At 44.5% G+C, this 15,257-nt stretch overlaps 1 protein-coding gene across 8 annotated transcripts in view; it reads left to right on the top strand.

The window, feature by feature from the left end:
- Positions 1 to 15,257, top strand: part of TBCK (TBC1 domain containing kinase) — a 184,130-nt gene that overhangs the window by 67,552 nt on the left and 101,321 nt on the right. For 7 of the 8 annotated variants that reach the window (XM_075929695.1, XM_075929699.1, XM_075929696.1 and 4 more), the window contains one exon: positions 7,836 to 7,919. The exons of the other annotated variant lie outside the window; for it this stretch is intronic. In XM_075929695.1, the coding sequence (XP_075785810.1) occupies positions 7,836 to 7,919 (84 nt within the window). The remainder of the gene's footprint in view (positions 1 to 7,835; positions 7,920 to 15,257) is intronic. 8 annotated transcript variants of the gene reach the window in all.

The raw sequence follows: 15,257 nt of genomic DNA, 5'->3' as shown, positions 1-15,257 counted from the left end.
AGTGTCCACTTAATGGTAATTGGGTGTTTCAGGCTTGGGTCCAAAGGAAATCTGTTATCTCAAACTCTGATAGTCAGATTTTGAGAGGGATCATTCATATCTTTGTGCCAGTAAAGGAAATTATTCCTCATTGGGACCTTAACATTGAGTTGAATGCCCTCATGGATACCCCATTGAAGCCCTTGACAACTTATTTTCTCTCTCTCCTGTGTCAAAAGGCACCATCCTTGTAGCTATAACGTCTGTAAGACGAGTTAGCTACAGGCCCTAATGATGGACCTTATGAATACTCTTCAGGCCTTATCCTAAGTTTTTGTCTAAAGAGGTTTCAGAATTTCATCTGAATTAGACAGGTTTTTTTTACCGGTATTTTTTTTCCCCCAAGTCTCATTCAAATTTAGACACAGTGTCTGCATTCCCTGGATGTAAGGTTGTGCTTGGCATTTGACTTTGAAAGAGCTAAGCCTTTTCTTTCATCATCTCATTGTGTCCCTAAGAGCATCTCTGTGCCCTAATGCAAGAGGATCATTTGCATCTAACAGTGAGTTTCAGCTGGCGTGACCCGCTCAGTGTACCCCAGCTCATTATTATTATGAGAGAACCATATCAGAGAGCTGATAGGTAAGGTCCCATGGGAATCGAGACTGAGGGGAAAAACAGCTGAGGAGAGTTGCCAGTTTTTCAAAGGGACATTATTAAGGGCCCAAAAGCAAGCTATTCTGCTGCACTGGAAAGATAGAAAATATGGCAAAAGACCACCTTGGCTTAACCACGAGATCTTGCATGATCTAAAAATAAAAAAGGAGTCATATAAAAAATGGAAAGTAGGACAAATTACAAAGGATGAATATAGGCAAACAACACAGGAATGCAGGGGCAAGAGTAGAAAGGCAAAGGCTCAAAATGAGCTCAAACTAGCTACGGGAATAAAGGGAAACAAGAAGATTTTTTATAAATACATTAGAAGCAAGAGGAAGACCAAGGACAGGGTAGGCCCACTGGTCAGTGAAGAGGGAGAAACAGTAACAGGAAACTTGGAAATGACAGAGATGCTTAATGACTTCTTTGTTTTGGTCTTCACTGAGAAGTCTGAAGGAATGCCTAACATAGTGAATGCTACTGGGAAGAGGGTAGGTTTAGAAGATTAAAAAAAAAAAGAACAAGTTAAAAATCACCTAGAAAAGTTAGATGCCTGCAACTCACCAAGGCCTGATTAAATGCATCCTAGAATACTCAAGGAGCTGATAGAAGAGGTATCTGAGCCACTAGCTATCATCTTTGGAAAATCATGGGAGACCGGAGAGATTCCAGAAGACTGGAAAAGGGCAAATATAGTGCCCATTTATAAAAAGGGAAATTAGAACAACCCAGGAAACTACAGACCAATTAGTTTAACTTCTGTGCCAGGGAAGATAATGGAGCAAGTAATTAAGGAAATCGGCTGTAAACACTTGGAAGGTGGCAAGGTGACAGCATGGATTTGTAAAGAATAAATCATGTCAAACCAATCTGATAGCATTCTTTCAGAATGAGTCTTGTGGATAAGAGAGAAGTGGTGGATGTGGTATACCTAGACTTTAGTAAGGCGCTTGATACGGTCTCGCATGATATTCTTATCAATAAACTAGGCAAATACAACTTATATTGGGCTACTATAAGGTGGGTGCATACCTGGCTAGATAACTGTACTCAGAGAGTAGTTATTAATGGTTCACGATCCTGCTGGAAAGGTATAACAAGTGGGGTTCCGTAGGGGTCTGTTTTGGGACCGGCTCTGTTCAATATCTTCATCAACGATTTAGATATTGGCATAGAAAGTACGCTTATTAAGTTTGGGGATGATACCAAGCTGGGAGAGGTTGTGACTGCTCTGGAGTATAGGGTCATAATTCAAAATGATCTGGACAAATTGGAGAAATGGTCTGAGGTAAACAGGATGAAGTTTAATAAAGACAAATGCAAAGGAAGGAACAATCAGTTTCACACATACAGAATGGGAAGCGACTGTCTAGGAAGGAATACGGCAGAAAGCGATCTTGGGGTTATAGTGGACCGCAAGCTGAATATGAGTCAGCAGGGTAATGCTGTTGCATAAAGCAAACATGTTTCTGGGATGCATTAACAGGTGTGTTGTGAGCAAGACACGAGAAGTCATTCTTCCGTTCTACTCTGCGCTGGTTAGGCCTAAGTTGGAGTATTGTGTCCAGTTCTGGGCACTGCATTTCAAGAAAGATGTGGAGAAATTGGAGAGGGTCCAAGAAGAGCAACCAGAATGATTAAAGGTCTAGAGAACATGACCTGTGAAGGAAGGCTGAAAGAATTGGGTATGTTTAGTTTAGAAGGAGAAGATTGAGGGGGAACATGATAGCAGTTTTCAGGTATCTAAAAGGGTGTCATAAGGAGGAAGGAGAAAACTTGTTCTTCTTGGCCTCTGAGGATAGAACAAGAAGCAAGGGGCTTAAACTGCAGCAAGGGAGGTTTAGGTTGGACATTAGAAAAAAGTTCTTAACTGTCAGGGTAGTCAAACACTGGAATAAATAGCCCAGGGAGGTTGTGGAATCTCCATCTCTGGAGATATTTAAGAGCAGGTTAGATAAATGTCCAATCAGAGATGGTCTAGACAGTATTTGGTCCTGCCATGAGGGAAGGGGACTGGACTCGATGACTTCTCAAGATTCCTTCCAGTCCTAGTATTCTATGATTCTGTCACTGATCATTAATATTCTTGTGTGTAGTTTGTGCTTTCAAACTACAGAGGATTATCCAATAGCTAAAATATGTTTGTGAGTCATCTGAGTAGAATACATGTCTGCAACAACTCAAGAGAAGACCAACCTATCTGTTAACTGTTGTTCTTCGAAATGCAGATGCAGGCATGTATTCCATGTCCCTCTCTCCCCTCGAAATCCAAGTCTCGATTCCGATGTTCTGTGGCAAGAAACTAAGGTGGTTTTGGGTGGAGCCCTTAATTAACTGAGAGGAGGGAGGGTGGGAGGATGAAAAGTCCAGAAAGTGAACACCACCCCGGTGGTATTGCTAGACATAGTAGCTAACTGTCTTTTCTGTTCTGAAAGTGTAAGTGCTGAAGTTCTTCAGGTAACAATATGGTTGAATTCTGCTTTAGGTACAGGATATGTTTTTTAACTATAGACTTGCCAGCAGTACTTCCATAGTATACACATAAACAGACCTCTTTTTCTGTGAATGTTCAGTAGTACAGCCTGGTGGAGCCTGTTTTCTATTTTCTTAACTCTAGCTTTCTTAGTGCCTAGCTCAGGTAAGATCCTAAATGGAAACCAGATAGCTTAGACCAGAAAAAACAAAAGTTTGTTGGGAGATGTTCTTGAGGAATTGAGAGATTTGGAGGTTCACAATCTTGATGGGTACCAAGTTTGTTCCCCTCTCTGGTACTTTGAGTGCTGAAGGTGGGAGCTCGCAAGAGACCTTAAAATAATGTTACTAAAGGTTTAAAAACTGTCCCCAAAGTCACAAACTCTCTGACCTTGGTACACTGCCACCACCCAAATGCAAAAACCCCTTGAAGCCAGGAAGATGCACTTGGGAACATCTCCCTGTGGAATTACCCCAAACTCTTTAATCCTCCCTTAGGAGTACTCTTGAAAACAAACTGTAATCTCATAATAGTTTAATGTCTTAATTCCGTCAATTCAGTAACATGGACCCCAAACCCTTCCTGCCTTCTAGGACACAGGAATCAGATAATAGTCTTTAAAAAGTGATTTTATTAACAAAACAAAGAAGATCTATTTGGTAAAGCGTGTGTGGTTTGTAGGGTGTTACAGAGCAACTGAAAAAACAGATGAAAGCACAGAGAATTGCTTCCCTGGGATTCAGTTTCTGTTACAGTGTATGAAAGGGAGGTGTTAAATCAGCACAGAGAAGTCCCACAAACCAAGAAAATAACCTGATCACAGCTGTCTAAACATTCCCTGTTCTACATACATCTCTATTATTCCAAAGTTTAGGTTTTCTTTTCTTAGACATGGATATTGCTGGGAAACCCCTGCCTTATCTTTGCTCAGTTCATTTCTCTCCCAGCTCCTCTCTCAACTAGGGATATTAGATAGCAGCCAATACAATCATTGACTAACCGCATGAGTTTTTAGTGGTTATTTGACTATTCTGTAGTCCCTGGCGGTGGGGCCGGCAGCCAGTGGAAACTGATCATGTTCTTGGGGAGCCCCCTGCCACTCCATGCTGCTGCCTCTATATTAAAGGCAGCAGCATGGGGTACCAGGTGAGAGCTGGTCCGTGAGGGGAGCCAGTTTAAAAATCAGTTCCCCTCGCTGACTGGCTGCCTGCTGCCTCTAACAGAGAGGCAGCAGCATCGGGTCTGCAGGGAGAGTGAGTTGCCTACAGACAGAAGTTGCGGGGGGAGAGGGCAGAGGAGGCTGCCTCTGTCCATGATGGCCCGGGCTAGAAGTTGTAACCTTTCCTGTCATTCAAAGACAGCAGTACAGTTACACATACTTTGTCATTTCTTTGCCATTGATACGTCATAAACACTGCTCTTGACTGGCTTCTTCTCAGTGCATAGTAAAAATAAATAGTTTAGGATTGGCAGTAAAGATTTGGTGTTGCGGTTGTTTATATTCTAGTAAAGCTGAAGGCCACAACCAAGATCAGAATCCTCCCTTTGTAGGTGATGTATGTACTAGAGCAGGAGTCAGCAGCGTAAGGCCCATGTGTCAGAAGTGGCTCGCAAGCTGATTTTGAGTGGCACGTGCAGTCTGAAGCAGGAGCTCAACTCTCCCCCATCACAGTGGGGTGCCCTCCCCCTTCCCCAGCAGCAGGTTAGGCTGTGCACACAAGGCTGGGCGCTTGGAGATGTCTTCCAGCGAGCTACGACTCACACCGCATCATTCCCCAAGTGCCAGTGTGGTGCATGCCGTCACAGTAAGTCCCCACCATCCTCTCCCTCACCACCCCGTGCCATGTGGCTCCTTCCCTCCCGCTATGGAACAGCCTCTGGCGCACAGGGCCCATGGTCCAGCATCCTCCTCGGCTATCTCCAGGCTGCTTGTTACAATGGTCGCCTCTGCCAGGAACAGCTGCTGCTGAGGGTGCTGCCCAGGAGCGAAGCTAAACCAGGGGCTCAGCTGGAGATGAGCTCTGACCCCCAGCCTGTGTAACATGGGCAAGGAAAAGAGTTTCCAACTCCTTTGGGCCCTCTGGGAAAACTGCAAAGAGCACTGGAGTGGTGGGCCTTTGGGAGACTGGCCAAGCAGGTAGGGCAACAGAAAGTATAAGAGAGGAGGCGGGTCTGAGGCAAAACCATGTGGAGCTGCTCCCAGACTGGGCACCTTGGAGCTGCCGCCTCAGCCCTAGCAGGGGCCATGTGGAGCCCTGCTGGGGTACTATGGGGAAGGTTGCGTTCAGGCTTGGGAGGTGCACTCTATGTGCTGCTGCTCTCTCTACTCCCGCCCCTCTCCACCCTGCACTCTGCCGCTCTCTGCGAGCTGGGTCTGGCAGGGAAGGTTAGGGCTTTCTTCACATCTCCTCCCCCTGTGCTCTCCACATGGGAAGCTGGAGCCAGTGCCACAGCCCTGCGGCTGTGCGGGCTCCCTACCGCATTGGGAGGGGTATGTGTTTGCTCATTCCCCCTCTTCACCCTGCTTGGGGAACAGTAGTGTGCTGTTGGGAAGCTTTCTCCACTGCAAGGTGGCACGAAGCCAGGTAAGCGTCCCCCCTCATGCCCAGATCCCTGCACCCCAATCCCTTTCACTCACTCTCCTCCCCCTCCAGGACCCCACACCTCCAGCTTGCTCCGACACCCTCCCTTGCTCCCGCACCTCCCCCCTGGCCAGACGCCTACCCCCAATCTTCTCCTGCATCCACCATTGCTCCTGCACCCTCCCTCCTGGTCACATAGTGCACTCTCCCTTGCTCCTGCACCCACCCCTTGGCAAGACACCTTTCTCTCAGCCTGCTTCTGCACCCTACCTCCCATCCAGGCCTTGCTACCTCTCCCCCTTCTGCACCGCGTCCCTATCCCACTTGCTGGCAGCCCTGTCCCATGCACACTGAACCCCTCAATTTTGTCCCCATCCCAGAGCCTATGGGGATCCATAAAATCCACTAACTCCAGAAAAGTAAATCCGGCTTATGGGAAGCCCTGAACCTCAGTCATCTCTGTCCCTTTCTCCCTCCCCATGGGGATGGAGCGCCAAAGGAGTGAGGTCTCTCAGTTGGGGGGAACATCAGGTTTTTGAAGGAGTTTTTTTTTTTGCTTCCCACTTATGTGGTCCCCAACTGATTTTTCTCTGGGTCAGTGGCCCCCGACCCAAGAAGGGTTCCCGACCTCTGCCATAAATAAAGGAAACATTGAAACCTTTGTTGTTGGACATAAATTAATATTTTACTTCATTGCACATAAAGTTTGATAACCTAAAATAAGAAAGTTGAAATGCTTAATCTGTTTAATAAATTAAACCGCTCTCCCTAGCTGCAGCACGAGCAAAAAGGCTCGGGAGTAATTATGCAGTTAATGGCGAGTTTCCATTAGCAATGGTGATCTGCGGAAAGGTTCACATCGAGCCAGGTGGTCCATGAGCCAAAAAGTTTGAGAACCATTGTACTAGAGGGTGCTGCTGAGGCTGTGGATCCAGAGCTTGGTGTCAGCGGGGGCGGCTGAAGGGGAGAGGAAAATGTGTGAGGGGTCCTTCTGCCCCAAATCCACAGTGGCCCCTGGGTCCTTGGCAGGAAGGCAAGGGCACCATGGACCAGACCCCCACAGGACCCCACTCCTATCAGGACTGGACACCCTAGGGTCACCCCCTGCCTCAACCATTTCCCTGAAACTCTCCCCTCCCCCCTAGTCACCCTAACCGCAGCCCATGCTGGTGATCCCGCATCAAGCCACCCACAAGACTGGAGCCAATGTGAGGCTGGGTGGGGGAGGAGGAAGTCCCATAGCTCTGTGCCACATTCGTCTTCCAGGGAAGCACATGTGTGCTGCTCCCGCTCTCCCCACAGGAAGAGCCAGAGCAGAGCCCAGGGCAGGAGACCAAGCGGAACGCATGGTCAAGAGAGACCCTCCCCTTCTTCCGGGAGAGTGGCACAGCCCAGGGAAGGAGGGCTAAATCTTGGCAATGCCACTTTGGAAAGATTGCCGACCCCTGTACTAGAGAGAGCGGGAGAAACCAAACCCACAGGGCAGATGATAGTCACATGACTTACTGTGCTTTTGGAAGGCATTCAGATGCTATGGCAGTGAGGGTGGAATACATTTCTGTAGAATAGGAAGTCTAATACTGAAAATATACTCTGAAGAAGTGTAAAAAATGTGAGGTAACAGAGTCACTCAGATTGGAAGATGGGTATTGGAGCTCTGTTCTCTTGAGTTTCAGTTCAGTGCCATAGCCACAAGAATTCTTAAAGAATTCATTCTTAAAGAATTCTTCCTAAAATACCCCAGTGCAACTGCAAGCAGCCTTTAGGTAAACAGATGTGGTCACTTAGGTTTTGGAACTCGGACAAGATTAATGCCTGTACATTACATTATGTGAAATGGAAACACTACACATCTGAAAGTTCCAAATTTTTGTACTTCATCTCAAAACTAATACATGGCAAAAGTGAATTTGGATTGTTCCTTGTACAATCAGTAGCAATAGGATATTTCATGAATAGCTTTGAAACATTTTTAAAGGAAAACTATTTTTCATATATTTTTCACTGTTAGTTGCTATATGTACAAAAAGTTAACAAATAAGGTTTAAACTCTTCTTTAGTAATGAATGCTTTCCAGTGTAAAGATGGTTTATTTTATACTCTACATTCCTAGCTAAAGTCTTTTCCTAATTCTCTTTCAGCTCTTGCCTATGCCTGCATGTCTGCTTTTATTCCCAAGTACCTATTTAACTTCTTTTTGAAGGATAACTCTCATGTCATTCAAGGTAGGTTAGTGTTTGTTTTCATTTTATTCTAATAAGAGTTAGAGTTGCTTGTTTATGAAGTAGTTATTAATTATGTGCTTTTAGGTAAATTTTGTTTTTTGTTTTTTTCTTCAGTGACTTTATAATTGACCGAAATAGAAACATAGCCTTTCAGCATTATAGAAATATCCATTCATATCTTCAAGTAGCTTATTAGAAAGTCAAGGTAGTAAGTGAAGTGGCAAAAACAAAACAAAAAAATAAGTAGGGGAGTGTATGAAAATAAAAATCTTGCCAACAAACACAGCAATAAACAAAACAAAACACTTGCTGCTTTCTGAAGAATTTTAAAGGAGGAGGAACCAATCAAATCAATTCAATAAAATAAGATTTCTAAAAAGGCTCACTTTGCTTTTCCCATCATGGAAATCCCTCATTGAAACAATCCAAAGCTACTTTATTGCACATTGCACTGAAGCAAATACCAGAATGTGAGGAGCAGCAGATACCAGAGTGTGTTTAGAAAATGGATTTACTTCAGTAGGAGGCCAAGAGTCTGAGGGAGCGAGCGCCCCATTCCTACACTTGAAGAGCTGCAGTGCTTCAGGGAAGATGCTACAATGGGAGGGATCTTCTCACTGTATGTTATCTACTTTCCTGAAAGGTTGTGGTTAGGTGTATGGCAGAATTCTTGTGTTGACCTACTCTGGAGGTTATGTTGGCTTAACTATGGCTACATTAGAGAGCTTATAGCGGCACAGCTGTATCTTGTGTCAATCTAGTGTAGCCACTTAAAACTGAGAGGAGAGTTCTCTCCCATTGGATTAATTACACCAGTGCTGATAAGCAGTGGTAGCCATGTCAGCATGAGAAGCTTCTCCGCTGACTTAGCACTGCACACATGGACAGTAAGTTGGCATAAGTTAATAAATGGTTAATTCACACTCCTTGCATGACGTAATTTGTCCACATACACTATAGTGTAGACATAGGCTATGTCTGCAGGTTGTAGATTTTTCAAGATTTTACTCGATAAATAGTATTAAATGAGCTGAGGACAAGTCTTCAGGAGCGCTAAAAAAACTGCTTTTTAGTTTCTGCTTGTTATTTCTTGACCTCAACAGCCCTATAAGTAAATAGGAGGAGTAGGCTGTCAGTTCCTTTTAACATGGAGACAAAGTAGAGAAGAAATTTGGGTATATTTGGAAGCCTCCCAAAAAAAGGTTTGCTGGCACCATTCTATCTGAATAACAGACTTAAAATGGCAGGTCTTTACTTCAATCCACAATATAATGTTCTTCTTGTCATTCTTTTTTCCCATTGCTAGCCCTTAAATGCCCTCTTGAGTCTAGCAAGCATTATTCTAATTTGAATGATGTATGACCTCATGCTACTTGTAAGATTCATGAGTCACACGGCTATCCCTCTGATATGAGTCAGAAGTGTGTATTAATAACTTGAGTAGGGCATTGTCGCTGACATCATAATGTTTTTTGTCTTGGGAGTCAAGCTGGCAGCTGTATGAAAGTGAACAAAAGATTATCCTGCAGAAATTTTAGTTTGAGCATGTAGGGAAATAAGACTACAGAGAAATACTTTTAAAGTCTCTCTTGCCCTCCCCCTTTTTATGAGGGGGTATAGAGAGAGATGGACAATTTATGCTAAACAGGTATATGTTAATTATCATGATGCATAGCTTCTCTCACTTTTTCTAATTGGTTACAAGGAAATAGACCTATATATCAAATAATAGATCTCACTGAAACATATCATGTGCACTTATGGTCCACAAATAAATGTTATTACAATAGTTTCCCTGTGTGTCTATTGAGGAAGAACATTTATTTCCTCCTCTCATCTCCAAAAAGACCTGGGAAAGTTCTGAGAATGTCAATAGAAATTATTGAACATTAAGACTGGGGATAGAGGGTGATAAGAGGAAAGACGAAAAAGATTAGGACTGTTTAGTTTGGAATGAAAATGAAAGGGGAGGCTATATGAAATAATGACATGGAGAAGGCCAGTCAGGAGATTTTGTGTTTGCACTCTATCATAATGTAAAGTCAAAGGTGCCCTTGCTAAAACTCAAGGCAGCATATTTTTAAAGAATAAAAAGAATGGATTTTTTTTTTTACCATAAATCATTTGCCTATGGAATTAACTGCTTTAGGCCAGTAGTTTAGTGAGATGTTTTAAAGGTTGAAACAGGGATATGTAGAAAAATATCATTTGTAGTTTTGCTAGCTAGGTTACAATGAGATTTATTAATCTGCAGCTGTCAAGACGAAAAAACATTACCAAATGGAGTTAGGAAAATAGCATGGTGTTGTATAAATACGTGTGTTATGTGATCTTTAGGTCCTGCACTACAGCATCGGGTGTGGGAATATTGGACAAGCTAGACTGCTGATGTGTTCTGATTTGGTTGTTTCTAAGCTTTTCATGTTCAACGTCAGCATATTAATTAAGGATGTGAAAAGTTAACCGGTGAGCATCTCCCTTAATAGGTGATGCTTACTAGTACCAGTTAACTGGAATTGGCTAGAGCAGCTCCCTTCCTGCTACAGGGAGGGAGGTGTTCCTGCTCTGCTGGGCCCACTATGGACCAGGGCACTCCAGTCCTGCCATGGTGCTGGCTAACTCAGGAATGGGGAACCTTTTTTGGGTTGGGGGCCATTGACCCACTAAAAAAATCAGTGAGGGACCACACAGAATTGAGAAGAAACCCTCACCCCCCACCTCACTGACATGACTGCCTGACTGAAAAGCAGAAAGATTTTCCCCACATTGCCTTCCAGGGGGCCCAGGCTAGTAGATTAGGTGAGGCCTCCTAGGCTCTGGGATAGGCCCAAAAATTAGGGGTTCAGTGTGTGGGATGGGGCTGCTGAGAAGCAGGCTTTGGGTGTGGTGTCTGGGTGATGGGTGATGGGAGAGATCTGGCTCTGCCCCTCGGGCAGTAGGGCTTCCCCACTCCTGGGTTAAACAAACATGATTTTACATCATCACCTTAATATTAATACAGTTTAATGGAAGGTTTTGTGATGGATTTCTTAGCTGGGTGTGCTGAGCTTTACCTTGTTCCCTGGAGATAGTGTGAGGAAGGAGGATAGATGATTACATCACTGCAATTTTAGCACCTCACCTTGTAATGGAATAAAACCGTTCCCAGTGCAGAAAGGTGCAGCGTATCTCATTTCTGAGCCTGCCTTAAGCAATTAAATAGAGTTTGTCAGATTTATCAGCTGCATTTCCCCCCATGAAGTAAGATATAAGAGTAACTTAAGGTTTATAGCTATAGAAATTATGCCAAAGAATAATTCATGTAATAAAATTCCAGACAACAGTGTTTGGCTGGAGCTAAATGATACGTTTTTATGAAGGATTGCATGTTTTCAACATACTTATTATGTAATCCCACACAATAATTATATTTTATGAGTCTGGCTATACAAATAAAAATTATATTTAGCTAACTGTAGTATATCTGTGCAGAAACACCATCGGCATTTCTTGTTTAAAAGGAAATGTGTGTTAGGGAAGTTCACCATGAATCTCTTTTCATCAGCACACATCTGAATGTATGTCATTGCTGGCTTTATATGGGTTGGTCTGTGGTACCAGCTTATGTCCATATAAATGCCTTATATCCACCCCTGAATGAAAGTGATATCAACCTAACCCCTAGTGTAGATAGTGCTAATGTATATTGGTGGAGAGAAGCTCTGCCATTGATGTAGGTAGTATCTTCACTAAATGAAACAGTAGCACACAACGTGTAGCTGTGCTACTGGAGTGCTATATCTGTGGAAAGGCCCTATACATTACCTGTGGTCGCTGGGTATTTTATTAACTCTAGTATGGCGGTACTGAATGTGGGGAAAGCTAACTTAGGCATGGCTCATTGAACCAGCTTATGTGGATATTACATGCATACAAAGATATGTTCATACAATTTTTCATTTCTAAGACTGGAGGCTTGTCTTCACTGCAGTATTAGCTCAAGGTATAACTTGAGTGTTGCCCATAACTTGATTCCTGTTCATGCACAAAAATTTCTAGCTTGAGATAAGTGGTACAGGTAGTCCCCGAGTTACGCGGATCCGACTTACGTCGGATCCGCAGTTACGAATGGGGATTTTCTTGCCCTGGAGGACTCGAGCGGCGGGACGCCTGGTCCCGCTACCCGCCTCCTGCGGGGCGAGAAAAGCTGCTCCCCGTCTCCCTAGTCTGCTGCGGGAGCCAGCAGACCAGGGAGACGCTGAGCAAAGCGGCGCAGGACCTGGCCCGACCCACGGCGCTTCCAGCTGATCTGGAAGTGCCGCGGTCAGACCCGGGTCCTCCGCCACTTTGCTCCGCGTCTCCCTGGTCTGCTGGGGGGGGACGCAGCTAGTGCCCCCCCCCCCCCCAGCAGACCAGGGAGATGTGGAGCAAAGCCCGGGGCCTGTGGTAGAGCAGGTGGGGCACTGCCGGTTGGTCCCGCAGCACCGCTCCTTGGCGCTACTGGACCAACCCGGCAGCACCCCAGCTGCTCAGCCCCAGGAGTCCTGATTCAGCCGCTGCTGATCAGTTTCAGCAGTGGCTGAATCAGGATGCCTGGGGCAGAGCAGCTGGGGTGCTGCGGGGTTGGTCCAGTAGCGCCGAGGAGCGGCCGCGCTACTAGACCAACCCAGCAGCACCCGAGCTGCTCTACCCCAGGCATCCCCAAGTTAGCCGCTGCTGAAACTGACCAGCGGCGGACTACAGGAAGCCCGAGGCAGAGTTGCTCTGCCCCAGGCTTCCTGGAATCAGCTGCTGATCAGTTTCAGCAGCAGCTGACTTGGGGACGCCTGGGGTTCTTAAGTTGAATCTGTATGTAAGTCAGAACTGGTGTCCAGATTCAGCGGCTGAATCTGGATGCCAGTTCCGACTTACATACAGATTCAACTTAAGAACAAACCTACAGTCCCTATCTTGTGCATAACACGGGGACTGCCTGTACTTCAAACTTGAGCTAGCAGGCCTGTAAGAGTATGTGCTTTAAAACTCAAGAGGTGCTAACTGGAGATTTCACTGCCTAAAGAGGTGTGATTTTAAGGCCAGATAACAGACTCGTGCTTTTGATTTTGTTGCACAATTCATAGTGGAGACAAGGCTCTTGTAGTATTCAAGGTGAAGTAGGTCAGTGAAGTCAGCGTTATGCTTTCTACCCCTCCTTCATGTCTGTGATTGGTTTCATGGTAATACCAAAGTGTCTTGTATTCACTGTGTCTTACGATGGATAGTTGATGCGCATTACTTAACCTTGGGCAAAAACACAGCTTTTTCAGTAAATGAAACGCACATTTTTTGATTAATGAAATCAAGTCCTGTTTGCTAATCCAAATATTCTGTGCTGCTAAGTGATCAAATGTTTTGCAGTGTGAGCACTCTACTGGGTCTAGCCTAGCTCTAGGTGTTGACTGAATTATAGATAACTCAAGACAAACCCTGACGACAGTATTTTTAAGTGGAATGCTTGCAAATTAGGGTATGTCTATACCAGGATGGCCAACCCACGGCTCACAAGCTGCATGCGGCTCTTCACCCCGAAAGTGCAGCTCGCGAAGCCTCAACCACAGCTCGCGAAGCTGCCCCATGTGCCCCTACAAACGGCCCCTGGCTCCCTGTGCTCACCAGGTGCAGGGGAGCTGTCTGGTGCATCAGAATGGCGTTGGCAAGGGTGGCAGCCGGTGGGAGCGTGAAGTGGCCAAAAAGCCTAACCCGTGGTTTTTAAAGGGGCAGCGTCTTTTTTCTTTTTTTCCTCAACAATTGTTGTGCGGCTCTACGCATTTTTTCCACCACTGTTTTGGCTCTCTTCATTTAATGGGTTGGCCATCCCTGGTTTAGACTGTGCAGCTTTTAGCAACAAGGCTGTGGTGACCCAATCCTTCTGCTAAATAATTGAGGATATGAATGCTGTTTGTTGTCACTTTTGCTGACAAAATTCTTCCATTCCCAAATAGTAGTTTTTGCTTTGTTGGCAAGAGAGCATTGCTCCTGACAAAGCTGTGTTAAGATTTTCACTTGTGATGGAAAAACTTTCATCCCTTTGGGAGAGAGACTGGGTTTAAGCACCTGTGAACAACAAAAATTTTGTCGATCAATTGCAGGTGTAGACATCGCCATGTGGAGGGAGCAGTTTGGGGACTTTATAATATATTGTCACTGCACTTACAGAAGAAGCTAGTTATCAGAGGTGTCTTGCTGGAATTCCTTGGCATGAAGATGGTGCCTTAGCAGAATCTATGCTGGAAGGGCCTGGAAGTCTGTGCCATTAGGGCAAGGTTGTGCAGAGTCAAACAGCAACACTGTTTGGAAATCGGATAACTTCGTGGAAGGGAAATGGAAATGCAGCCAGTCATGAAATTGCTAGGCTGAAGTCTCTTGATTCTGAGTCTAAGAAAGGCTCCACTTGCAGACACAAGGCAAATGAACGTGTGTTTAAGGGGGAGGGAGCAGACAGAAGCCTTTCAGGGGATAAGCTTCCCTTCTAGCTCCTCTGAAATGTAAATATGAATGATGATTCAGGCAATTGTGTGATGTGCAGAACTGGAGATATATTATTAAATGTCTAGTAATAATTTTTTCCTTCCCTCAAACCACAAAAAAAGGTTTTGATAAAGGGAGGAGATCCTTAACACTTCAATCCACATAATGATGTAAACAAATTTGCTTAATAGCAAGTATAAAAAAGAACAAATGGTCCAGTGGCATCTTAGAGACTAACAAAAAACAAAATACAATATCATGAGCTTTTGTGGGCACAACCTACTTCTTCAAATGAGTGGAGCAAAAGGCACCACTAATCTGAAGAAATAGGTTGTACTCACAAAACTCATGATATTGTATATTTTTTTGCTAGTCTCTATGGTGCTACAGAACCACTCATTTTTTAAGCTTTTGTAAAGTTACAAGAGGCTACCCCTCAAAGACTTAGTAGCAAATACATTTAGTCTTGTGATATCTCTCTAGTTATCAGTGCATGTCAGTTCCTGGAAATTATTGCAATAACCTTCTCCTCATTTGCTTTAATCACTATTGTATGCCCAAGGACTAGTTCATATCCATGCTGAAGTGGTTGCCATTTTTGTAATTGTGTAGATTGCAAGTGTGTTATACATCAGGCTGTATGTACCAACAAATTAGTCCATTTGTTTTACCTGTATCAGAGTGGAAAAGGAAGTATGGGAAAGCCTTAAAGGCTTGTATACATATACATTGCTGCACAGTTGAAGTGCTTAGTGAAGATGATGGGAGAGCTTCTCCTGTTGCCATAGATACTCCATCTCCTCTAAGGATGGTAGGTATGTCAACAGGAGAAGCTGGTCCTGTCTACAAAAT

This window comes from Pelodiscus sinensis, chromosome 5 (assembly GCF_049634645.1).
Source record: "Pelodiscus sinensis isolate JC-2024 chromosome 5, ASM4963464v1, whole genome shotgun sequence".
Taxonomy (NCBI): Eukaryota; Metazoa; Chordata; order Testudines; family Trionychidae; genus Pelodiscus; species Pelodiscus sinensis.
This window is presented reverse-complemented; position numbering and strand designations above follow the sequence as displayed.